At 42.4% G+C, this 27,490-nt stretch overlaps 1 protein-coding gene across 1 annotated transcript in view; it reads right to left on the reverse strand.

The window, feature by feature from the left end:
* The window catches only part of EFHC2 (EF-hand domain containing 2), a 185,325-nt gene that overhangs the window by 133,981 nt on the left and 23,854 nt on the right, over window positions 1-27,490 (reverse strand). Inside the window, exon 2 of the mRNA XM_026513339.4 lies at window positions 20,144-20,332. Within this exon, the coding sequence (XP_026369124.2) occupies window positions 20,144-20,332 (189 nt within the window). The remainder of the gene's footprint in view (window positions 1-20,143; window positions 20,333-27,490) is intronic.

A 27,490-nucleotide genomic window follows, 5' to 3' on the forward strand; every position in this document is an offset into this window, starting at 1 on the left:
AGGTTCCCCCTCTCCCTTCCTTCACCAGCCATTCTGAGGTTTTTTGATTCCTCCTCCTGCTGGGAGGCTGGTAGATAGAAATTCATATACAGCATGTTTAAGAGAAATAGGGAAGGAGGTGGGGCCATGGGTTGTTCCCTACGGGAAAAACTTCACAATTTTCCACATAAACATTTTATAAATTGACCTGACCCTCTATCTACTCCAGGAACAGAGCTTACGTAGCCAGTCCTTCCTGCACACCGCCTGTGGCCAGCTTTGCTTTCAGAGCAACTATTCCTAGGCCTCCTCGTGACACTCCTAAGCCATCAGTGGCTGTGTAAGTAAGCCAAGCGCAAGCCCCTACAGGTGGTCCTAAGCGCATTCTTGTCACTTTTTTTAGGAAGTGAAATTGCAAGTTGTTGGCCTTCGTACATTTCCTCAATATGACCCCATCTGTACTACACCTAGTGGAAATTCATCCAAGTTTTCAGCACAAAGATGGACCTACCCCGCCCCCCCTTCCAACACTAATAGGGTTTCTCCGTATTTTAAAATGTTGCAGTGATTTTAATTGGGATTGTGAAGGTGAAGAGGTTCATCTAAATATCAATGCTGCAAGTTAGAATCTCACTCCAAATTCTCAAATTTTTCCTCTCACTTTTTTTGATAAATTTGTGTTCCTATGGATACTGTGTTTAAATAGGCATATCTTATTTTAAGAAAATTCAACTTATACAAATCTGAATCTCATTTAGCTTGTTGAACATAGGAGAGGGTCAATAAAGGGAAGTTGAATAAATGAGTGACCAAAAATACAGAAGAGAGAGGACTTCCAAAGAATGTTTTATTACAGAAATATTATCATCATAAAGCTACTTATAATCCATGCTCAAATTTTTCATGACTAAATCTAGGGTTTAAGATAAAACACACCTATATTGACAGCATAAGCATCTATCAAATTTATTTTTACTTGTCTGCTGCTTCTTAAGACCTGGTTTTATGATGCACGAAAGGGAAAAAAGATGTGGCTAGAATATTAGAACATTCCTCTTGTAGCTTTATCACTAATTAACCATATGACTGGTGCAAACCACTGAAACTCCTTTGTTTGCTGGTTAACCTTTCAGCAAAAAAATTAGAAAATCAACACTTGCTAACCACAGGACAGTGCACCACTATTTAAAGGACTAAGAAAATTATGTATATATAACAGAGCTTTGGAGAGAAAATGAATGTATAAAAATACTGAATAATATATAAATCAGTGTAGGATGCAAAGCTGGAAGCTTAAAAATACTGTCAAAACCACATCTAAAATAGTCTTTTCACATCCTTATGGAATCTATTGAGCAAGGCAATTAAAAAACACTTGATATTACTAAGAGGAAAGGTTCAGACCCACTGCTTAAAATCAGACTTCCTGGGAAAATAATTAGAACTAGAAGGGATCACCTCATCCAAAAGAAATCATGTGGTGAATCATGGAGTTTCAGAAACTGAATAGAGAAAACTGAATATTGAAATATTAAGTATAAAAGATACAAAAGAAAAACAACATCTACAATATAAAAGATAAAGGGAAAATATATTTGGTAAAAAAATTAATTTATATGGCATTTACTAAATATATATATATATTTAATCCCCCCCCCCCCGAGGGAATAATAGGAGAAGCGAGGCAAACACACTCCCCCTCATGCCACCATTTTGAGATACGTATTTTAAAGGCTGGATTCTACCTGAAAGAGTCAGAAGAAAGGTGCTTAGATAAGATGACTTGTGTGTTCTCTTCCAATCAAAATAATCCATTCTGTAATTCTAGTAATTACCCGATAAACTGGACTCCCCAGTACACTGGATGGCCCTACCGGTTTCAAAGTTTGTTATTTACTTCCCACAAGTGCATCAACAGCTGAGACCACAAAATGGATACTCAATACAGAAAGGTTCCTTTATCAAAAGCAGGGTAATACAGACCAAGCCAGTTACACACCACCTGCCAAATTCAAAGCTCTGTGTGGAGGGAACATCACTCAAGACAATCTCTCTGGCTGCAAGGATTGTACAGTCAAGTAAGGGAGATTAGACTATATGCAAATAACTCTGAAACAGGGTATGGTATCTCCAAATAATTATAATGCATTGGATACAACGTGATAAGCCATTAGGAGAGATTCGATGATAGTTTTAAAAATCCATTTGGTGTACGTTGCTGAGTCCTGCTGTGTCAGGCACTATGTTAAACTCTGAGAGTCAAAGATAAATGAAAATAGCCAGCATGGGTCAAATAGTTAAAATGGGTCAGACAATGTATTATGTGCTTTTACACTCTATCTCACTTGCCCCTCACAACACGTCGACAAAATAGGTGATATTGTGATCACTGTTGTGCAGAAATCAAGGTTTAGGAGTTTAAGTAATTTACCGAAGGACTCAGGATAACAGAATGGGACAGCTGGGATTAGAACTCAAACTGCCAGGATGCCTGGGTGGCTCAGATGGTTAAGCATCTGCCTTCAGCTCAGGTCATGATCTCCGGGTCCTGGGATGGAGCCCCACATTGGCTCCCTGATCAGTGTGGGGGCGGGGGGGGGGGTGGCAGCTCTGCTTCTCCCTCTCTCTCTGCCTCTCCCCACCACTGGTGTGCTCTCTGTCAAATGAATAAATAAAATCTTAAAAAAAAAAAAAAAAGAACTCAAACTGCCTAGCTTCGGAGGCCACAAGCTAACCGTTATCTCCCGAACTGCCACAAAATCCCCACCGCACTCCAGCTCCATGGAGGACACAGAGAAGCATAATAGGGCTATTCTAACAGGAGTTTCAAAATGCTCCACTGGGAGCAGGACGTGCCAAACCGCCCGAAAGCATCAAGAAGAAGGCATCACAGTGCAGGTGACATCTGAAATGGGTCTTCCAAGGTTGGGAGATGGCGGGATAACTCCACCTGTGGACAAGTGGGTAAGGGCATTCTCTGCAGAGGGAACAGCATGTGCAAAGTTACCGGAGCATGTTCGTGCTCCCGTATGAGCGGCCCTGCAAGTCATTCTGTGTGGCTGAAAGCTCAGTGGGAAAGGCGGGGGCTGGGGGTGCGGGCAGAGGAGATGAGATCAGCAAAGCACAAGAGCCAAAAGACAGGTGGTCCCTGGGTCACACAAAGTTAAGTCAAAGGACTGTAGACATTTTGGAAAGTTAACTCTGGAGCAGCGTGGGCAGTCGAAAGAGAGAGAGAGGATCAGATTGAAGGCAGGGATACCACTGAAGAGGTTACTCTCTAGGTGACAGACATGAACTAGGATGGCAGTGGTGGCCTTGGAAAAGAGGCTGATGGAAGAAGGATTTCAGAGGGAGAGGAGAGAAAACTTAGGTCAACGGTGACAGAGGGAGCACAATAGCGATTCTCTTATTTGCTTAAACATAAACAAAAATATATGACGTCAAGAGTTAACATTTAGATGTAACTCAAATAATAAGCCGAATGCGCACCACTCTTCAGCATGGTGGTATATTCCGAGAAAAGCCCGGGCAACCCCTAGCAACTGAAAGGTCCGTGTCATCTTGGAACTCTGAAGAAACTCTAAAGGCTCTACACCTACACTTCCCCCAAATGCCTGTCCTCTTCTTTTTCAATTCTCAATCGTTTCCCACTTCCTCACCATTGGCTCTATGATCTCTCTCCCTCTCTCCACCCCATACTCCAGGCTTCCTCCTTTCTTACATTCCCCCAAAGCCCGAGAATCTAACTGAAAAACTCGAAAGAATCCTCAGAGGATGGAGGAGGGGGAAAATAGGAAATGAGCGGAGACAAAGTTTTGTTCGGCATGTAGGGCACGGGGGAAGAAAGAGAAAGCTGGCAGCACGCATTAAGAATATCATCCCAGGGAAGCACCTGGGTGGCTCAGTCAGTTAAGGGTCTGCCTTTGGCTCAGGTCCTAATCCCAGGTTTCTGAGGTCGAGACCCACGTCAGGCTCCCAGCTCAGAGGGGAGTCTGCTTCTCCCTCTCCCTTTGCCCCTCCCCCTGCTCTCTCTCTCTCTCAAATAAATAAATAAAATCTTAAAAAAAAAAAAAAAGAATATTATCCCAGGGGGCACCTGGGTGGCTCAGTCAGTTAAGGGTCTGCCTTTGTCTCAGGTCATGATCCCAGGGGCCTGAGGTTGAGACCCATGTCAGGCTCCCTGCTCAGAGGGGAGTCTGCTTCTCCCTCTCCCTCCGCCCCTCCCCCTGCTCATGCTCTTTCTCTCTCTCTCAAATAAACAAATAAAATCTTAAATACATATATATATATATATATATATATATTATCCCAGGGCACCTGAGTGGCTGTCAGTTAAGCATCTGACTCTCGGTTTCAGCTCAGGTCATGATCTTGGGGTCATGGGATCAGGCCTGCATTGGGCTCCACGCTCAGCACAGAGTCTGCTTGAGATTCTCTCCCTCTCCTTCTGCCCCTCCCCCCACTCACACTCACACCTGCACGTGCTTTCTCTAAAATAAATAAATAAAATCTTAAAAAAAAATATTATCCCCATTACTTATCAGTGAGAACCAAAGTTTCAATTAATAAAGCAGACTGTAAAAGTCAGCTAGGCCGGAATTGAAAATAGTTTTATTTCTGACACTCAAACACAAATGCAAAAATAAATTCCCTGAAATACTAGATGAAAAAAATCAACAAGTAGAACCAGACAGAGAGAGAGAAAGAGAGAATTAACATACACTCAAAACAGGTTTCATATTTCAAGATAAAAACAAAGAAAAGAACAGGGTAGACTGCAAAGGAAAAAAGGGCCTATATGAAGTTTCTACAGCCCTGATGATGATGGTGTAAAATCTTTGAGTGGAAGTTCAGAATAGTCAGAATGTAAACACAGCTGTAGTAGTCTCTTACTGACTGCTATTGGTTCTGAATAATAAAAAACAAAATAATAATAAAGGTAGTTATTTATCACCTTTCCTCCTAAAAGACCATTAAGTGAATTTGCTAAAACAGAACAGACACAACAAAATCTCTTATGTAAGTAATAGAAGACTTTTTTAAATTATCCTAATACCCACAGCACACATGGAACACTAGGAAACAACTAGGAAGAGGAATGCACTAATAGCTTCATGGTCACTTTTTAGAGCTCCCTGGTCTCACTGGCAGCATCTTCAAACTTATTCTTCTGGAATATGCCAGAGTTTGTGCCAAATAAGAATGCAAGAGTCCTGCAGCACAAGTGATGACGAGCATAGTCCCAGTTTATGTTTCCCGTCCCCTAGGAACACCACCCCCTCTGCTCCATCTTAAGAAAATAAGCCAGAGGCGCCCGGGTGGCTCAGTTGGTTAAGCAACCAACTCTTGATCTCAGCTCAGGTCATGATATCAGAGTCATGAGATCGAGCCTCGCATCAGGCTCTGTGCACAATAGGGAGTCTGCTTGAGATTCTCTCGCTCTCCCTCTGCCTCTGCCCCTCCATACCCCTACCCTGTGCTCTCTCTCTAAAATAAATAAATCTTGAGAGAAAGAAAGAACGAACGAACAAAAGAAAAAGGAAAGGAGCCAAATCTTGGCAAAGGAGGGGACTTAAATTTTCTTGACGATCTACTATGAGCTGGGCACTTGACATGCATTGCCCACCTGATACTCACAGTAACTCTAAAGTGGGTTTGTTAGTCTTCCTTGACAGATAAGGGAACTGCAACCAAGAGAGGTTAAAAACACAGCCAAGAGAAAATAGGTAATAAATGATAAATCCAGGTTCCGAACCCATCTGTCTGACTGAAAAGCCTTGCTCTCTCCACTACACCGAAGAGCCTCTCATTAGGGGGGTGTCGCAGGAGCACCATGTTCCCAAGGGATACCTGACCCATACACAGAGTTCATTTCAGACAACACTCCATTTGGGGTGATATATACACCCTGGGTCCAACCCAGGGGGTAAAGGGAAGAGACCTGGCATAACGACAATGATGATGACAATGACAGTGACGGTTATACTCTCCTAAGAGAAGGGGTCAGCAATTGCAAAGCCTGAAACAGAGGAAGACCTAGTAAGGAGAGGGAAGAAAGTTACATGGAACCCTCACAGTGGAAGACGAATAAAAATGAATCAAAGAGAATGAGAAGGAAGAGACAAAGTCCTATAAAAGAGAAAAAGAAAGAGAAAAGGTCGAAAGAATGGAAGAGGAAGGGATAAAAAGGTTTATGATAATGACATGTGTCCCTGGAGAATCCTCTTTATTAAAAGAACTATTACGACACTAAACAGCACAGTGAATTTCATCGGCAGAATAAGAATTTAAATGGAGAAGCATAATTAAAATAAATAGAAGGATATGGACAGTTCTAAATCCTTAAAATGTTTAAAAACCTCTGAAGGGGGTTAGGAGAGTAATCTATTCGAAAATATAAAACCAGCATGGTTAAAAATAAAGAGCCATCAATCTAGACGACGAGAAATGATTATACAAACACCCAGAGATCGCCATGGTGGATTATGACATGAATTGGCTGCGCTTTGTTTATATACATAATATTTTCAAAACTGCCCCTCAAATCTTAAATCTCAAACAGTGAGTCAGGCTCCAAAGAGGACACACTGTAAGACTTCATTTATATGAAGTTTAAGAACAGACAAAACTAATCTATGGTGGGGCGCCTGGGTGGCTCAGTTCGTTAAGCGTCGGCCTTCGGCTCGGGTCATGAACCCGGGGTCCTGGGATCGAGCCCCACATGGGGCTCTCTACTCGGTGGGGAGCCTGCTTCTCCCTCTCCCTCTGCCACTCCCCCGCTTGTGCTCGCTCCCTCTCTCTCTGTCAAATAAATAAATAAAAGTCTTAAAAAAAAAACCCTAATCTATGGTCATAGAAGTTAGAGCAATGGAGGAGGGCTGAATGGAAGGGGTCATGAGGGAATATTCTGAGGTGGTAGAGATGTTCTATATGGTGTCTAGGTGGTGGTTATACATATGCATACATTTGTCAGAATTTCTGGAACTTTATGCTTAAAATGGGCACACTGCCTCATATATAAATTATACCTCCCTCCATAAAGTTGATTTTAAAAATTAAAGTAAGGTTTACCTCAATAAAGTTGATTAAAATGAAGACTCAAATAACAAAATCCTGAAAAAATACAGTTATTTTGTATCCTGACTATGGTGGCTGTTACACAAATCTAGACACATGATAAAACTTCAGAGAACCATGAACTAAGAAGAAAATACAAGTGCACGTAAAAACTGGTGAAATTCAAATAAAGTCCACAAGCTTAGTATGATACCAATGTCGATTTCTTGGTTTTGATAATATACTATGGTTATAGAAGATGTTATCATTGGGAGAAGAAAACAGAAGAACTATCTTATATCATTTTTGTAATATCTTGTAAGTCAAAAATTATTTCAAAAACATTTTCTTAAAAAAGATAAAAAATTGTATAGTCAGTATTTTCTACTATAACCTACCATCAGCATTACAAAGGGGTGAACTTACAATACGGCATAATCCTGTGAATACAAAAATTGCGGAAGGTAAATAATTTTGTAAAAGTTTCCAATAAACCTGCAGCTAGTCTGCATTCATTTTTTAAAAGATTTTTTATTTACTTCGTTTTGGGAAAGAGAGAGAGCACGAGCAGGGGGAGCGGCAGAGGGAGAAGCAGCCTCCCCTTTGAGCAGCGAGCCTGCTGCAGGACTCAATCCCAGGACCCTGAGATCATGACCTGAACCAAAGGCAGATGCTTAACCGACTGAGCCACCCAGGCACACATCGTCCATTTTCAGAGGGAGAAAGTACAAAAATGGAGATTAATCAACAGATTAACAATTCCGAACAAAATAAAAATCAGCCAAAAATACAAGTCAACAGGGGCTCCTGGGTGGCTCAGTCGTTAGGCGTCTGCCTTCGGCTCAGGGCGTGATCCCAGCGTCCTGGGATCGAGCCCCGCATCGGGCTCCTCCACTGGGAGCCTGATCCTTCCTCTCCCACTCCCCCCTGCTCGTGTTCCCTGTCTCGCTGGCTGTCTCTCGGTCAAATAAATAAATAAAATCTTTAAAAAAAAAAATACAAGTCAACAAACCAAACCTATCAGTTCCTACGCTGTGAAGTAAAATGTTACATATAACCAAGATTGCATGTTTTAAAAAAAACTGATGTGCAGGGAGGACAATCACATAATGAGGCAGCAAGAGAGTGCAGCCATCTGGAAGCTAAGGAGAAAGCCTTAAGAGCACCTTGAATTTGGACTTCTAACCTCCAGAACTGAGAGAAAATAAATTTCTGTGGTTTAAGGCACCAAGTTGGGGCACCTGGGTGGCTCAGTCGTTAAGCATCTGCCTTCTGCTCAGGGAGTGATCACAGGGTCCTGGGATCGAGCCCCGCATTGGGCTTCCTGCTCTGTTGGGAGCCTGCTTCTTCCTCTCCCACTCCCCCTGCTTGTGTTCCCTCTCTCGCTGGCTATCTCTCTCTCTGTCAAATAAATAAATATAATCTAAAAAAAAAAAAAATTCTGTGGTTTAAGGCACCAAGTCTATGGTACTTTGTTATGGCCGCCCTAGCAAACTAATGTATTAAACTATAATTTAGATACCATAAAATTTACTTCTTTTGAGTATACAATTCAATGATTCTTCATAAATTTACAGAGTTGGGCAATCATCATCACAATCCACTTTAGGACGTATCTGTCTCCCCCAAAATTTCCCTCCCCCACCGCTAGCCTCCAGCAACTACTGATCTGCTTTCTCCAACGTATTTGCCTTTTCTGGGATTTCAGATAGATGGAATCATACAATATAAAGTCTTCTGTGTTGGCTGAGTATGTTCTTGAGGTTCACCTATGTTGTAATATGTATCAGTATCTTCTTTTTTTTTTTTAATATTTTATTTATTTGACAGAGATAGAGACAGCCAGCGAGAGAGGGAACACAAGCAGGGGGAGTGGGAGAGAAAGATGCAGGCTCATAGCGGAGGAGCCTGATGTGGGGCTCGATCCCATAACGCCGGGATCACGCCCTGAGCCGAAGGCAGACGCTTAACCGCTGTGCCACCCAGGCGCCCCCAGTATCTTCTTTTTATTACTGAAGAGTTTCCACTGAACGGTTATACCACATTTTATTTATCCATTCTTCAGTTAGAGAACATCTGGGTTATTCCGTTTGGGGCTATTATGAATAATAATGCTATAATCATTCACGTAAGGGTTAATCAATTATGTTTTAATTTCTCTTTGAAAGATACGTAGGGGGGTGCCTGCCTGGGTGGCTCAGTCGGTTAAGCGTCTGCCTTCAGCTTAGGGTCCTGGGATCGAGCCCCATGTCGGGCTCCCTGCTCAGCGGGGAGCCTGCTTCTCCCTCTCTTCCCAGCTCATATTCTCTCTCTCTCTCTCTCTCTCTTGCTATCTCTGTCTCTCTCCAATAAATAAATAAAATCTTTAAAAAAAAAAAAAAGAAAGATATGTAGGAGTGGAATTATGGAGTCGGTGGTAAGTCTATGTTTAAGAAACTGCCAAACTGGGTTTCAAAATGGCAGTGTCATCTTACATTTCTACCAGGAATATATATAAGTTCCGGTTTCTCCACATTTTTGCCAACACTTGCTACTGTTGGTCCTTTTCAACTATAGCCATTCTAATGTATGTATGGTAGTTTACTGCAAGTTTAAGCTCAGAAAGACAATTTTAACTTTGGGCTAACGAGAACGAGCCACAGGCCTAATTACGGATAAAAAGTTTAGGCCTGAGGGGAAGGTCTTAAAATTTTATCTAATAACTAAATTATTATAAATAAAATTATTATTATAAATCATAAATAATTTTATTCTAGGTTTTAGAAAAGAGGGGAAAAAGAAGTCTTTCTTCTTTAGTAAGAGAAACATTTGTGAATCTCATTGTTTCTATTCCAAAACCACTTATACCAAATTTGGGTGTATTTTTTTTATTAAATATCTTTTGAATTTCAAAAGATTAGAGAAACCCATATTGTATGATGAAATTGGTAACTATCACTTACCATAAATTTAAAGAATGTAATTTTGTGTTTTACACTTAATGATAAATACAGAATACATAGTTGGGAATTCCGGGCAGGACATGTTTGATTTCAGGCAAGCCTTTTAATTTCTTTTCTAAGAATGGCTGAAGATTAATGTAATCATGATATAAAGCATGGGATTTAAATTACAATGTATCATAATCACATTGTGCTATAATTATACATATTGATGTCCTTTATGGAATGATTCTAACAGGATTCAGATAATCTGAAAATTACATAAACCTACTGAAAAATTTTCATTTGAAATTTGGGGTATGGTTTAAAGGTATAATATCCAACACATTTTCCAGTTATTTTGTTAAAACAGAGTTGCATTTTATCTTTATAGACTCTAATTATAGGTTTTAACATTCCTAATTGGCTTTAGGCAAAACTTCCAGAATCTGTATTCATGTGTTGTTCTTTGCTAATCGTATGAAATTCTAATGTGTTTGACCGCTCCTTGATCGCCCTGTAGGAAAATGAAAACTTCTGGCTGGTGTTGGGTGAGCAGGAAAAAGCAGCCCCGGCCATCCAGGAGCCAGCCCGGCACCGTTGGCTGGCTTTCTGCCGTGACAGGCTGGGCCGGCAGCCACAGCGAGGCCTTGTGTTGTCCTGTGGAATATGAACACTCCCAGAGAACACTTTTCAGAGAACACCAACCTCAGACGAGGCCCCTCTGTGTCTGTCACGGACCAAGACAAAAACTACTGCACTCCACAATCACATCCGAACGCAGACAGAACATGAACATTGTCCAAAGGACAAAAGGCCAAACATCCTCTCCTCTCCTCGATCATAGGAGTGGCGGCTGCTTCTCTCCCAATGACATCTGTAGCCTCACTGTAGCCTGCTGCCGCTATAAATCAAATGTATTAAGATACACAATCATACAAGTACCCTGCTTCCCGACAGCACCCCATCCAGAGCAAGACCCCACATCCTTAAGCCCTCCCCAAAAGTAACTGACACAGACCCAAATCCTACAGGAAGTCTTTTCTAACGCTGCTGATTTAAACATCCCACAGTTACTCAGGGTATATGCTTTCCCTCACTGCAATGAGTAAAAAACCAACTTGTCCAATTAAAAATAAAATCAAGAGACAGTATCAAAATGACAAAGTAGGAAAATTCTGAGCTCCCCTCCTCCCACAGACACACCAAAATCTACAACTACACACAGAACAGCGACCTCTGGGAACAAACTGAAGACAAGCAGAACAGACCATACGCAACAAAAGATATAAAGAAAAGGCCAAACCAAGAGAGGTAGGAGCGGCAGAGAGGCAGGTCAGTCAGATCCACAGCACAGCGCAGTGACCCCTTATCACAACCAGAGAGGCCTGCCCCCAGGAATGAAGAGTCCCAGCCCCGCATTAGGCTCCACTGCCCAGGGGACCTGAACCGGAAGATAAGCCCCCATAATATCTGGCTTTGCAAAAACCAGTGGGGCTAATGTCCAGGACAGCCTGGAGGGCAGAAGTAAACTGAGACCCTGCTCTTAAAGGAGCATGTACAATCTCACTTAAGCATCTGCCTTCAGCTCGGGTCATGATCTCAGGGTCCTGGGATCAAGCCCTGTGTCCGGCTCCGTGCTCAGCGGGGAGTCTGCTTCTCTCTCTCCCTCTGTCCCTCCCCCCAACTTAGGCACGTGCTCTCTCTCTCTCTCAAATAAATAAATAAAATCTTAAAAAAAAAGAAAAGAAAAAAGAAAAGCACCAGGATGACTGATTAAGAGCCACTAATTGTAGGGTGTGTCTTGAAGGGGCAGGGATCTGTTGGAACATTCCCTGGCAACACAAGCACTGGTAAGCACCATGTTGTTGTTGTTGTTGTTGTTACTTCCTTTCTACCTAGCAGGCCAGGCACTGGCAGGTGCTATTTTTTACCTCTCTATCTACTGTGCTCGCACCACTCCCTCCACCACATTCCAGTGCAGACTCACCCTATCTGACTCGCCTGCCCTGGCCAGGAGCCCATCCCAAGAGCCTCCTCCCACCCCCGTCACCCTCTATGGGTGCACTCAGCTGACACCAAAGCTCCTCCCAACTGGTTCCCCATCCCACCACACCCGGCAGGCATAGCTGGCAGGCTATGGAGCCCCTCCTGAGTGCCTTTACTACATCAGGGGGCCTGCCGCACCCACCAGTACTTCTATGGCTGTCCCAGCTGGGCCTCACAGCCAGCCCCACACACCAGCAAGTCTCAAACAATCGCACCCCAGCCACAACAAGAGGGGGTACAAAGCACGCAAAGACACTGAACAGAATCAACAGATTAGAGGATGCAGAAGGATGGATCGGCAATCTGGAAGACAGAGTAGAAATCTCCCAATCACAACAGCCCATTAATTAATTTAAATAAGGATGGTTTAAGAGACCTCTGGGGTAACACCCAGTGTACTAGCATTCTCATTCTAGGGGTCCCAGAAGGAGAAAAGAGAAAGAAAGGGATAAAAATCCTATTTGAAGAAATAATGGCTGCCAATTTCCCGAACCTGGCAAAGAAAACAGACATCCAAGTCCAGAAAGCACAGAGTCCTAAACAAAATGAACCCAAAGAGATCCACGTCAAGACACGTCGTAATCGAAGTATGAACAGGTAAAGATAAAGTGAGAATCTTAAAAGCAGCAAAAGAAAACAAATGGTACACAAGGGAACCCCCACAAGACTATCAACTAATTTTTCAGCAGAAACTTTACAGGGAAGAAGGCAGTCGCATGATATACTCAAATTGGAGAAAGGAAAAACTTAACAATTAAGAATACTCCACCCAGCAAGGTGAGATCCAGAATCGAAGGAGATGAGGAGTTTCCTGGATAAGCAAAAGCTAAAGGAGTTCATCAACATCAAACCAGCCTTACAAGAAACGTTAAAGGAATGTCTTTAGATAGAAAAGGCTGGGGGCGCCTGGGTGGCTCAGTCGTTACGCGTCTCCCTTTGGCTCAGGGCGTGATTCCGGGGTCCTGGGATCGAGCCCTGCATCGGGCTCCCTACTCCGCTGGGAGCCTGCTTCTTCCTCTCCCACTCCCCCTGCTTGTGTTCCCTCTCTTGCTGGCTGTCTCTCTCTCTGTCAAATAAATAAATAAAATCTTAAAAAAAAAAAAAAAAGGCCATATCTAGAAATAAGAAAATTACGAAAGAAAAAAATCTCACTGGTTAAGGTAAACATATAGTAAAAGTAGTGGATCATATAGCTAGTATGAAGGCTAAAAGACAAAAATAGTAAAATCATCTAAACCTACAATAATTAGTCAAGGGATATACAAAATAAAATGATATAAAATATGACATTAGAAATATAAAACATGGGCATAAAAATACAGTGCTTTTAAAACACACTTAAACTCATTCACCTTCAGCTTGAAATAGATGGCTTCGTATACCTAGGATGGTTCTATATGAACCCCACGGCGACCACAAACCAAATGCCTGTATCAGATACACAAAAAATAAAGAGAAAGGGATTCAAACATCACACTAAGGAAAGTCATCAAACCACAACGGAAGAGAATAAAAGAAGAAAGGAATAGAGGAGAGCTATAAAAACAAGAAAAAGATTCAACAAAATAGCAGTAAGTACGTATCTATCAGTAATTACTTAAGCGTCTTCTGTTCCAATCAGAAGACACAGGGTGGCTAAATGATTAAAAAAAGAAGACCCATATAGACGCTGCCTACGAGAGACTCACTTCGGATCTAAAGACATAGACTAAAAGTGAAGGGATGAAAAAAGATATTCCATGCAAACAGAAACATAAAGCTGGGGTGACAATACTTATATCAGACAAAAGAGACTTTAAAACAAAGACTAACAGGAGACAAACAAGGTAGGAGGAGACAAAGTTAGTAGAAGGAAGAAAATAATAAAGATCAGAGATGAAATAAATGAAATACAGGCTAAAAAGAACAACAGAAAAGATCAATGAAACTACGAGCTGGGTTACTGAAAAAATAAACGACATTGATAAACCTTTAACCAGACTCATCAAGAAAAAAAGAAAGAGGACCCAAATAAATAAAACAAATAAAAGAGGAGTATAACACAGAAATACAAAGGATCATAAGAGACCACTACAAACCATTTTATGCCAGCAAATGGGACAACCTAGAAGAAACAGATAAATTCCTAAAACATACAATCTTCTGAGACTGATTCAAAAAGAAACAGAAAATCTGAACAGACCAATTACAAGTAATGAAATTGAATCAGTAAAAAACAAAACAAAACAAAAAACCTCCCAATAAACAAAAGTCCAGGACCACATGGCTTCCCAGATTAATTCTACCCAAGATTTAAAGACGAGTTAAAGGGTGTCTGGGTGGCTCAGTCAGTTAAGCATCTGCCTTCAGCTCAGGTCAAGATCCCAGGGTCCTGGGATCGAGTCCCGCATCAGGCTCCCTGCACAGCAAGGAGTCTGTTTCTCCCTTGCCCTCTCCCTCTGCCCCTGCCTCCCACTCCTGCTCTCTCACACTCTGAAATTCATGAATTTTTAAAAAATGAACAAACCGTACAAAATAGAAATAGACTCATAGATACAAAGAACAATCTGGTGGTTGCCAGAGGGAAGGGGGTAGAGGGATGGGCAAAATAAAGAAAGTGGGCTAAAAGGTACGAACTTCCAGTTATAAAATAAATAAGACACAGGGACACAACGTACAGCATAGTTAATAATATTTTAACAACTTTGTATGGTGACAAACGGTAGCTAGATTTATCATGATGATCATTTCCTGATATATGTAATTGTTGAATCACTATGTTTTAATTCCGAAACTAACAAAACATTGTATGTCAACTACACGTCAACAAAAAAATAAATAAAAATTTTAAAACTCTTTTAGGGACGCCTGGGTGGCTCAGTTGGTTAAGCATCTGCCTTTGGCTCAGGTTATGATCCCGGGGTCCTGGGATTGAGCCTTGCATCGGGCTCCCTGCTTAGTAGGGAGCCTGTTTCTCCCTCTGCCTGCCGCTCCCCCTCCTTGTGCTCGCTTGCTCTCTCTGTCTCTCTCTCTCTGACAAATAAATAAATAAAATCTTCAAAAAAAATTTTTTTCTAACTTTTAAAAAATCAAGGTGACCCAAGAGATCAAATTATGTTTTAAAAATTTATGTTTATATTGTTCAAAGCATAAAGATTCACACAGTACTACATAATCAGCTTACCACAACCCCAATGTCAATGAATGCAAAGTTATTAAAATTCTAATTCTGTGGCCAGTAGTTCTGATTCTAATTATTATGTTTACAATAGATGGAAAAAATGAAATAATATTTTTAAATGCATGCATACCTTTATCCTGTCACTTAGTATAATAGAGTCATTTGCAAAATAGCAAACAAATCAGGCTAACCAGGAGCCAGTGCCCAATGAAAAGAAATGAGAGCATAATTATAGAGTCAATGCAAATGGTACGTAACATCCAGATAAAAGTCGTATAAAAACATTCAGTTTTTTGGGTATTTCTAACTGGTCTTTTTATAAAAGCGGCTAATGACAGATCACACACAATAAAAACAGCAGCATATCATAAACTACTAAATGCCAAATTTCAACTAATAACGTAGGTACCTGGTGTAATTAGAAAGAACCCCAAGGCCAGGAGATCCAGAATCGGGGCTCTGTTCTAGGATGAACCAGTGGAATTTGCCTTTCGTCACAGACTAAATGTCATGCGCTAAGACCAAAGTCCGAAGCATAGACTGCTTGCGGTCAAAGGATTCTTGGAATCAGCCAGCCGAGGCCCACATTACGGTCCAGGTAACTGAGGCTCAGAGAGGGAAAGTGACCAAAGCTACAGTCACACAGGCAGTTAGTTCCAGCGCCTCCCAACACGCAGCCTCAGAACCCTGGTCCCTGCCCCACTTCCCACCAACGACTCCTCACTTACAGAGTGAGAACAATCACCCACGCTTGCGTCTTCCTCATGGACGTGCTGGGATGAAGACCGTAACTAAGTGCTGTCCGTGACTACGTGCTTGCTTGTATTCAAGTGAATTCGATGAAATAACTAGTTTTGGGGGGAGGCAGGACAGATGCAGTATCACGCAAAACTGGCCATTGCCATAAATCCTTCCAGGGCTAGTAGGACTGGGTTTCTCAAGGGCGGCAGGACTGGCACTTCAGGGAGGACATTCTCCCCAGTCTAGGGTGGCCGTCCCCACACAGCAGGATGTAATACACAGCTGGCCCCCAGCTACTCAACAGTGACGGCACCCCCCCCCCACTGGGGACTGCCCTAGGGCAAGGCGATTTAAAGCAAACAAATGAATGCAAACGATCCATGGGAAACAAGGCAGCAAAATCCCAAAATGTTAAATAAAGATGGAATCAGTATTACTGATTTTTTTTCTTTTTGCCTCAGCCTCCAATATGGCCCAGCATGGCCGTTCATTGATCCTGTCTTTATTTAAAATATTGCTATTTTGGTCATCAGGAATGTTGGCATTAATTTTGATTCTTGAAGACAGTTCATTAAAATACTATCTCTCTTGGGGCGCCCGGGTGGCTCAGTCGTTAAGCGTCTGCCTTCGGCTCAGGGCGTGATCCCAGAGTCCTGGGATCGAGCCCCGCATTGGGCTCCTCCACTGGGAGCCTGTTTCTTCCTCTCCCACTCCCCCTGCTTGTGTTCCCTCTCTCGCTGGCTGTCTCTATCACTGTCAAATAAATAAATAAAATCTTAAAAAAAAAAAAGATCTCTCTTGATTACTGAGGTTCCGGGTGCCCACCCCCCGTAAGTTCTGCATTCATGTTAAGGGCCTCGCTTGCCTCAACCTAGTCCCGTCACCGTGACAACCCAAAACACCTGCACACACTTCCAAAGGCCTCCCTGGGTTCAGAGAACCTCTGAAATGGGGGCTGCTTTTTCTCGCAGAACAAGTAGTCCAGAGACAAGGGGCTCTATGATGCCGGCATGGCTCTCCCAAGATGGCTGCAGTATTCTGTCCTAGTTCCAGACAGAAAAACAAAGGCAGGGCGAAGGGCAGGAAAAAGGTTATCAGCCAGCCTCTTTTAATTAGAAAAACAAAACAAAACAAAACCTTCCCAGGAGCCCTACCCAATCAACCTTCACCCATATTTCATTGGCCAGAAGTGAATCACCTGGCCAGCCCCTCGTTGCAAGGAGCCTGGGCAGCTGACCATTTTTCAGTGGGCACAACTCTAGCCACAGTAACACTGGTGTTCCGTCCACAAGAAAGAAGGGGAGAGTGAACAGAAGATAAACAGCTAGAAATGTCTGCCGTGGGGGCCATGCAGGATAGTAAATGCCAGCTCTTCTTGGTGATCACAGATAGCCCCTTCTCTGCCTGTGATCTGGTGGTCTCCCTGGGCCGAGCATTTTCACGGTCACTTTCAGAATTACAGATAAAACCCAGAATGGGGTCTTAAGTTGAGCTCCATAGAAGCAAGGCCTGAAACAGGGATTAAGGTGCATGGGATTGATGAAGGGCACACTCCTTTCTTTCTTTTTTAAGATTCTGTTCATTTATTTGAGAGAGAGCGAGAGCCTGAGCAAGCAGGGGAGGAGCAGAGGGCGAAGGAACGAGAATCTGAAGCCAACTCCGCACTGAGCATGGAGCCCAACATGGGGCTGGATCCCAGCACTGTGAGATCATGACCTGAGCTGAAACCAAGAGTAGGTCGCTCAACCGACTGAGCCACCCAGGCCACCCCCAATGACACGCTCTTAGGAGAAACTTGTAAGGAGGGAGGGAGCACCAAGGGAAGGGAAATGAGCCAAGCAAGAATGCAATCTCATGTCAAGTTTTGCCTGGGCCTGACGCACAAGGGGCTATGAGCCTACATCCACAATACAGAGTTGTCCAGCCTTGAAGAGCCTCAGCTTTTCACCTCTGACAAATCAGTCAGCCATTTGCCGCCTCCTCTTGTGGTGACGTGGCCAGTGCAACCGTCCAGGTTTCTCTGGGTAATGCAATGCCCATCGGCCAAGAACAACACTCCATAGAGGGTTACAGGTGCGAGCTATTTGCCAAAGCACGTGCTGCAGCTGGGGGAGCTGGGTGCCCCATCCCTAACGTGGATGTGGATGGGCAGAAGGGGCATCTATTACAAATATTACATTTTGATACACTTTCCAAAGAACTGCCTTTATTTCTATCTTGTACTGTTTGAGAATATAACCCTAGATATACTGCTATGATTAAAACCTATTAGAGAACTGGCAACGAGTTAAAGATGTCTCATTTTTAAGAAAAATGATTAACAGGTGTTGACTTGTTTTGTTGAACCACGAATGGGGAAAGCGCTTTATAATTTGCTCTGGGTATTAACCAGGATCCAGTTTGCAGTTCACAATCTCATCAGAGCACGTAAATATTTCATAGTCTTAGTGTCTCATTTAAAGCTCAATGAATATTTAATCGAAGTTGACCAACAAAATAACTGAAAGAATTATGTTGCATTTAGTTAGGCCCAAAATGAGCAAGCTCTTCATTTTCTCAAGTAGTTTGAAGCTAAAATCATTCCAACTTCATGAAATATTCTACATAATTTTATAAGTAATTAAAGGGCTGCAAAATAGGTTTGAAAGGCACATATTAAATATTGAGAAAAACATGAAATAAAATGAATTTTCAACTTTCAGTGCAAGAGAATAGTTTAATATATTGTCACCGCCAGCATTACTAATTCAGTAGTAGATTAAACTATTGTCAATACCCTCGTTTTGACACAAGAAGTAAAAATAGAGTCTTTTCTTTGTCCCTTGCAAACTAAGTATTCCAGAATGATGATGTGCAAACACCTATAAGATTGATATTAACAGGAACCCATGCATGATCCAGCCAAGTAAGCTAGTCCAGAAACTGCTTCTGAACTCTGGGTCCAGCGTTGGGCCAGGTATTGAAAATAATTTTTAAAATTTTTTTTAAAGAGAGAGAAATAATGGTCCATGTTCAAAGTAGAAATGGTTTCCCTGGAAAGAAGCTTCCCTGTAGTCTGTTAGATCTCCGAAAGTGTCAGAACTGAGCTTCAAAAAAAAAAAAAAATGCACTCTAATTAATCAGCCGTAACACAGATGACACAGAATACGTCACTTCTACCAAATTTGAAGACATTTTAATCGGAATCAAAGTATTACCAACTAATCCATGCTAAGGCTGCTAAAAACCACCTGGTAAACTTAGGTTATTGAGGTTTGAATTCTTTATCTAGTCCTGAATTATTTTAAGATTTATTTTAGAGAGAGCGAGAGACAGCACGCACGCACTCGAGTGGGCAGGGGGGGCAAGGGAGAGAATCCCAAGCAGAATCCCCGCTCAGTGCGGAGCCTGATGCAGGGCTTCATCCGAGGACCCTGAGATCACAACCTGAGCCCAAACCAAGAGTCGGACACTCAACTGGGCCACCCAGGAGCCCCATAGTCCTGAATTATTTTTTAATTTCAGAACTTAAATAATCTAATAATAGGTTCCTTTTTGGAGAACAGGACATGAGGCCATGATATAGGGTTGTCTCATAAAAACAACATATCCAGTCTGCTATCTTACGGGAAATAACTGGTCACCTTGCGGTTTTTTTTTCCCCTTTGATCTTAAGTCCCTTTTTAAGATAGTCAAATGGATCACCTTTTTCAGTTATCAATACACCATGATATGTGTGTGGTATGTTCAGAAGCATATACATTAAGTTCACACTCTTGTCTAATAATGGCGTCTCTTTCGTTCACTGCCGCAATTCATGCCATGTCACCCTTTGGTTCTCAGGGATGGGGAGCCATAATTCGTACGCAGAAAAGAGAATACATCTTTCTGTTGCTATTTAATGGCACGTTCCAAATCAAACAACATGATTTCGTTAATGGCAACTCATGAAGCAAAAAGCGACACGCTGACCAGACTCTAGGACACTCTTTCTCTAGGACGACAGATTATCCTGTCCACGGGAAAGGGGAAGAGAAAGGTTAATAAGCATTTAGCCAAGAAAGAGAAACATGTGGTGTCCAGCAACCAGTGGGCCTGGTCAGAAACGGGAGCTGTAGGGTACTTTTCTTCTGGAATGGGTCTTTTCAAAAGAATAAGCCTGAACATTTACATGGAGGACTCGCATTTTCTCAAATGCTTCCTATATCATACATGCCACATTTTACGACTCCATTTTTCCCAATGTCGTGGGACTTACCTGCTTATCAAAAGCTACCCAGGATGGCGCATCACTTCCCATTCCTTTAGGAAATACACTATATTTAGGCTTCGTCTTTCGCCCGAGAAGCAGTTCTCCACCAATTCCAGGTTTATCCTCGCTCACCAGCATGTTCACATTGTTGCAAAAGCCCCAATGCTGAGATTTGTGGAACTTCTCCTTTCCCACCTGGGAACGCAAGCGACAACACAAAATGGCTTAAGTTCCTCTTCGTGTCCTGTCTTATTTGTTTTTTAAAAGGAAAACACATCCCCCACGGGTTAGTTTTCCCATTACAAAATGCACCTTCGAGTGGCAACTAATTATGATCCATCTTTATCCCTAAAGTTGTGTCACATTTTAGATTCAATTCATTTTAGCAAATTCAAAACCTTGAAAAGCAGTAAGAATAAACCCAATGCTCCATGCTATTTAAAACGGTTAAAAATAACTATTACTGCAAGTGAACATGTAGACCATTAGCTTGCTAATTGGTCTATTCTACTTATTTGCCAAGAACGCAAATGGGGGGGGGGGGGAAGAAGTCCTCTACTTCAGATAAAAATGTCACAGTTTTCCCATGTAAGTCTAAATGTTATTTGCACAAACACAGAAAATAAAATCTTTTCCTCATTAAAATAAACGTAACAGGAAATTTCTCAGAGCGGACATTCTCATCCTAATTTTAAAACCTTGCCGGTCCTCTTCCTCACTCCCCTCCCGTCTTTTCTGGGGATCTGGGCAGAGACAGAAAAGCCTGGATGATACTACCAAGGGTTGGCAAAGATGTGGGCCAACATCAGCTCGCGTGCACTGCTCCAGGGAAGTAAAGGAGACAGTCCCTCTGAAGAGAAATCCGGCAATACCCAGGAAAGTGAGAAGGGCAGATGCCCTCTGGCCTAGCAAGTCCATTTCCAAATATCCTTTGCCCCCTGTGCACAAGGAGCTAAATATAAATTTTATATATATATACACACACACATATATATATGTGTGTGTGTGTAAATAAATATTTATTGTAGTATATATCCTACATCATTATATATAAATTTTATATATATATACACACACACACATATATATATGTGTGTGTGTAAATAAATATTTATTGTAGTATATATCCTACATCATGAACATCTGTCGACAGCCGTGAATAAAAAAATAAAACACATGGGGCTCCTGGGTAGCGCAGTCGTTAAGTGTCTGCCTTCGGCTCAGGGCATGATCCCAGCGACCCGGGATCGAGCCCCACATTGGGCTTCTCCGCCTGGAGCCTGCTTCTTCCTCTCCCTGCTGTGTCCCCGCTCTCGCTGGCTGTCTCTCTGTCACATAAATAAATAAGGCTGTCTCTCTGTCACATAAATAAATAAAATCTTTTAAAAAAATAAAAATAAAATAAATAAATAAAATATAAAACAGATTACGAGGAAGCCCTCTCTCGTGCCCCTCCCTGCCTCTCCAGCCGTAGCCATTACCCTGAATTTGTCGCTGGAGTTTTCACATTTTGCCAGGACAATAGCCTTTGGCAAAAGCCTGATGCAGGGAAATCTGAGAGGAGGTCTGAAAAAACCTCATTTCGAGGCGACTTACTGAACGGGAGGAAATATTTGCCAATCTTCTATCTGATAAGGGGCTAATATCCAAAATATATGAAGAACTCCTCCAACTCAAGAGCACAAAAACAAACAATACAATGAAACAATGAGCAGAGGATCCAAACAGGTATTTTTCTAAAAAAGACATGCAAATGGCTCAACATCACTCAGCATCGGGGAAATGAGAATCAAGGCCCGATGAGATATTGCCTCACACCTGTTAGAACAGCTATTGTTCAAAAAGACAAGACGGAAGAGGTGGTGGCGAGCATGCGGAGACAAGGGAGCCCTCATGCACTGTTCATGGGAGTGTAAATTGATGTAGCCGCTGGGGAAGACGGTATGGAGGGTCCTGAAAATATTACAGATAGAACTACCACACGATCCAGCAAGTCCTCTGGGTATTTAACCTAAGAAGACATCACTCAAAAAGATATATGCACCTCTATGTTTTCTGCAGCACTATTTACAGTAGCCTCTACGACATGATAAAAACCTAAGTCTCCACCTCAATGGATAAAGAAAACACAAGATACACACACACACACACACACACACACACACACACACAGAATATTATTCAGCCATAAAAAAAAGAACGGAAGCTTGCCATTTGTGACAACACGGATGGACCTCATGGAGGGCATGATGTTAAGTGAAATAAGACAAATTAAGACAAATATCATCAGATCTCACTTACATGTAGAATCTTACAAAAAATAAAAATTAACAAAATTTTTTTAAATTAAAAACACAGGCTCATAGATACAGAGAACAGATTGGTGGTTGCCAAAGGTGGGGGTGGAAGGGGGGAAGGGTAAAGGGGGTCAAAAGGTATAAATATCTAGTTATAAAATTAATAAGTCCTAGGATGTAATGTACAGCATGGTGACTATAGTTAATATCATACTGTATTATTTGAAAGTTGCTAAGAGAGTAAATCTTAAAAGTTCGCATCAAGCGCTGGGCGTTATACGTAACTGATGAATTATTGCAGACTACATCTGAAACTAATGTACTATATGTTGACTGACTAAATCTAAATTTTAAAAAAAGTTCTCATTACAGGAAGAAAAAATTGTATCTGTGTGTGTGTCAGATGCTAACTAGACTTACTGTGGTAATCATTTTGCAAAATATACAAATACAGAATGATTTGTACACCCAAAACTAATAGAATGCATCAATTATACCTCAATAAAAATAAAATATTCAATATTAGAAAGAAAAGGAAAGGAAAGAAAAGAAGAGAAGAGAAAAGAAAAGACCTGGTTTCCTCCTGTAACGAAGGCAGCCTAGAAGGATCAGGAAGGGACTGAGCAGCCCCACCCAGGGGAGCCAAGACCACAACAGCTGCCCTGGGCAGAAGAACAGCCCAGGTCAACGGCTATGAGGGGAAGACCAGAGGCAGTGGTTAAGATGGAGAGCCGCAGCCTGGCTCTGTCCCTTGGGGAATCCATTGTCACGACCGCTACCAAGCTCCCACTCGCCCCTGCCACTCATACACATTCAGGTTACCACAAGTCAATCCCAAATCACCAACGCAAAGCAAAAGTTGGGTTGCTTAAAATGAATGGCAGGAGTAACAGGGAATTGTGTAACACTGTTCCCTCTTGTAAAGCAAGTAATCTCAGCAGGCTCCAAGGTCCTGTGGCCGCTTCACGCACATACCCACCGCCTTCAGCTCTTATCACATTCCGCCTTGCACTGTGTATTACAACTGGTTGAGCGTTTGCTCTTGGAAAAAAAAAATAAAAATAAATAAAATAAAGCAAGTCATCTCCAGCAATCACAAACTCCCCTCAGGTCAAACCAACACATGTTTCTCAAGCGTCTACTGTATTCCGAGTGTGTGCCAGATTTACTAGTTAAAATAAGCATAAGACTCAGCCCCTGCCCTGAAGAAGAAACCCACAATCTTGCTGATGAGATGAAATTTAGATCTATAAAACAACTAGAAAACAGTACAGGTACCATTTCGGACCACTCACTATGAGCTGGACTCCAAACGGCTTTATGTACATTATCTCATTTCACCTTCACCAAACTATTTGATTGGTTTCAGTACCGCCATTTTTACCGATGAGGAAACCACGGTGGAGGGAGGTAGACTAGCACACCCACAGGGATGCTGGAACTAGTGCAGCCTGCATCTGAACTTGGTTCATGTGACCTTAAGCTCTGGTCAGCCGGGCTGGAGGAGTAGTGCTAAGGTCCTGCGGGTAAATGGATACTGTCTGGGCAGGGAGGAACGGGATGAACCAGACAGCAGAGGACAGCTAAGGTGTTCAGGACAGGGTTACGAGTAACACACTACAGCCGAGCTGACAGCACCTAGTGGGAGGGGCAAGAGAACCGTGAGTCTAATAAAAAAGGACAAGTTCAAGTTTGGAAGGAGGGTCAGACAGTAGAATACGTAAGGTGGTCTAGATTATAGAAAGCCTCACACTTAACTACCACATACATCTGAAACTCTCCTGGAGCAAGGATGAAAAATAATCAAAGACTGGGGTGGGGTGGCAATGTTCCAGATGGACTGAAAACCATTTTATAGCCCTCAGAATGACAAGAATTAGAAAGCTGGATAATATCAAAGGTTGGAGAGGAGGTGGGAACACAGAAACCCTAATGCTGTTTGGATGAGAGAGTACATGGTCATTCTGGGAAGCAATGGCATTTGATTCAAGAATCAAGAATCTCCTGTTTGGGGGCTCCTGGGTGGCGCAGTGGTTAAGCGTCTGCCTTCGGCTCAGGGCGTGATCCCAGTGTTCTGGGATCGAGCCCCACATCAGGCTTCTCTGCTAGGAGCCTGCTTCTTTCTCTCCCACTCCCCCTGCTTGTGTTCCCTCCCTCTCTCACTGGCTGTCTCTATCAAATAAATAAATAAAATCTAAAAAAAAAAAAAAAAAAAAGAATCTCCCGTTTGCAATGACATGGCTGGAACTAGAGAGTACTATGCTAAGAAAAATAAGTCAGAGAAAGACACATACCACATGATTTCACTGCTATGTGAAATTTAAGAAACAAAACAAGCAAAGAGAAAAAATGAGAGAGACAAAGCAAGAAACCAACTCTTAACTATAGAAAACAAACTGATGGTTACCAGAGGGGATGTGGAGTGGGGGTGGGGGGATAGGTAATGGGGATTAAATCGGAGGGCACTTATCATGATGGGTACCGGGTGACGTATGGAAGTACTGAATCACTATATCATACACCTGAAATTAATATAACACTGCATGTTAACTAACTGGAATTAAAATAAAAACCTTTAAAAAAAAAAAGAATCAAGGGGCACCTGGGTGGCTCAGTTGGTTAAGTGCCTGCCTTTGGCTCAGGTCGTGGCCCCGAGATGGGCTCCCTGCTCAGCAGGGAGTCTGCTTCTCACTCTGCCCCTCTCCCCCACTCCTGCTCACTCATGCTCGTTCTCTCTCTCTAATAAATAAATAAAGTCTTCTAAAAAAATAAAAATAAAATCAAGAATCAAGAATCTCACTCCTGGATACGTATCTCAGAGAAATTCTCACAGTAGTCAGTAAGTGGATAAGTATGAGAATGTGTCCTAGTATTTGGGGAAGTTGGAGGCAACCTAGATATCTATGTTGATGGAATCAACAAGAAAATATGGTTTAATGGATAAGTTCACTATGGTGGATGTTAATTTCACCTCACTGCTCGAAGCAATAAACCAAGCAATAAACCAGATGCATTAGCTCGGGCTGCTGTAACAAAATACCGTAGACTGGGTGGTTTAAACAACAGAAATTTATTTCTCACAATTCTAGAGGCTTGGAATTCCAAGAGAAACCTGCTAGCCAATTCGGTCACCCAGGAAGGGTTCTCTTCTTGGCTTACAGACTGCTGCGTCCCCACTGTGTCCTCAAATGGCAATGAGACAGACAGCAAGCTCTCTGGTGTCTCTTCTTAAAAGGGCACTAACCTCATCATGGGGGTCACACCCTCATGACCTCCTCCAAACCTAACTACCTCCCAAGGCCCCATCTCCAAATACCATCACACTGGGGGTTGAGGCTTCAACATAGGAATTCGGGGAGGACATATTTCAGTCCATAGCACCAAACGTACATACAGCAACACAGATCCTTCTAACACTGTTGGCTGAAAAACAAAACGATTATCTATAATACAAAATCACATATGTATTTTTAAAAATACACACACACACACACACACACACACACAGTGTTACATATTTTGCAAGGACACATATAGGTCCCAGAATGTGCATCAGAGATATTTATACGGAAGCCTATATAAAGTGGCAAAGGAATGAGATTAAGGATAGAGAACGATGAGGAATAAAAACACATAAAACCAGAGAGAGGCCTTGCAGAAGTCAATGAGGATATTGTGCCAGAAATGGAGGAATATAATGAATTCACCTCTTTGTTCAGGACATTAAAGAACAAACAAACAAAGATGGATTGGAAGGAGATGTGAGAGGCAGGCCGACTCAGCAAGCTGCAAGTACACCGAGCAGGTGCAAGACGAGAAAGGACTGCACAAGGGGGGGCACAACGAGAATGGGAAGGAAGGGGCACCCTAGATATAGGACAGGGGTCCTCAAACTATCTTTAAGGAAGGGCAAGTTTGACAGTTTTCCCAAACTCACTTCAGACTGATACTTTGGCAATATACAATAAATTATAAGAAATTGAAATAAATACAAAGACATAAGAACGTACAAGCCCACTGATCACACCCTTGGATATCATGGCAATGTCAAATTGTCATATAAACTTCTAAAGACTCTCAGTGTCACACACGCACGCCATACTTTGAGTAGCACTGCCAGAGCAGCCATCAGGTAAAGAAACCAACATCTGCGATTGGATGTGTTAAGGAAGGAAGAGTGAGGGGAGGTGATTTGAAAATTTCATGCCAGCCCCACTTCCACTTTGGAAGGGGTGGAGAGCAGAAGATGGGAGAGGAAAAGCACTAAAAAGGATGAAGGAGGGGCACCTGGGTGGCTCAGTCGGTTAAGCATCTGCCTTCAACTCAGGCCGTGACCCCGGAGTCCCAGGATCAAGCCCCATGTCAGGCTACCAGCTCAGCGAGGAGTCTGTTGCTGCCTCTGACCCTCCTCCCTCTCGTGCTCTCTCTCTCACATTCTCTCTCTCAGATAAATAAATAAAATCTTTTTTAAAAATTTAAAAATAAATAAATAAAAGGGATGAAGGACTTCCGTCAGCTGACCCCCTTAGCCTACAGGTCCCAAGCATGGCTATAACAGTGTACACTGAGTTTCTCATTTCTGACATTTCTGGAAGAGACTAAAACAGTGGATTGAACCTGAAGCACATTCAGAGAGTCTAGTCCTTCCTTTCCTGGTCGCCACCACAGCAGCAAAGGGAAGAGGGAGAGGGCAGAGCAGGTGTACCTGCTGCCTACCCCCAGACACGTCCTGGTACACAACTGCTATGAACCCTCTTTTGTTAGTTCGTTTTTGTCCATCTAGTGACAATGACTAAGAATACCAAAAAACAGGGGCGCCTGGGTGGCTCGGTCATTAAGCGTCTGCCTTCGGCTCAGGGCGTGATCCCGGGGTTCTGAGATTGAGCCCCACGTCGGGCTCCTCCGCTGGGAGCCTGCTTCTTCCTCTCCCACTCCCCCTGCTTGTGTTCCCTCTCTCGCTGGCTGTCTCTCTCTCTGTCGAATGAATAAATAATAAAATCTTTAAAAAAAAAAAAGAATACCAAAAAACAGAGCCTTTTATAGATTTATTTTTTTA

Source organism: Ursus arctos, chromosome X (assembly GCF_023065955.2).
Source record: "Ursus arctos isolate Adak ecotype North America chromosome X, UrsArc2.0, whole genome shotgun sequence".
Taxonomy (NCBI): domain Eukaryota; kingdom Metazoa; phylum Chordata; class Mammalia; order Carnivora; family Ursidae; genus Ursus; species Ursus arctos.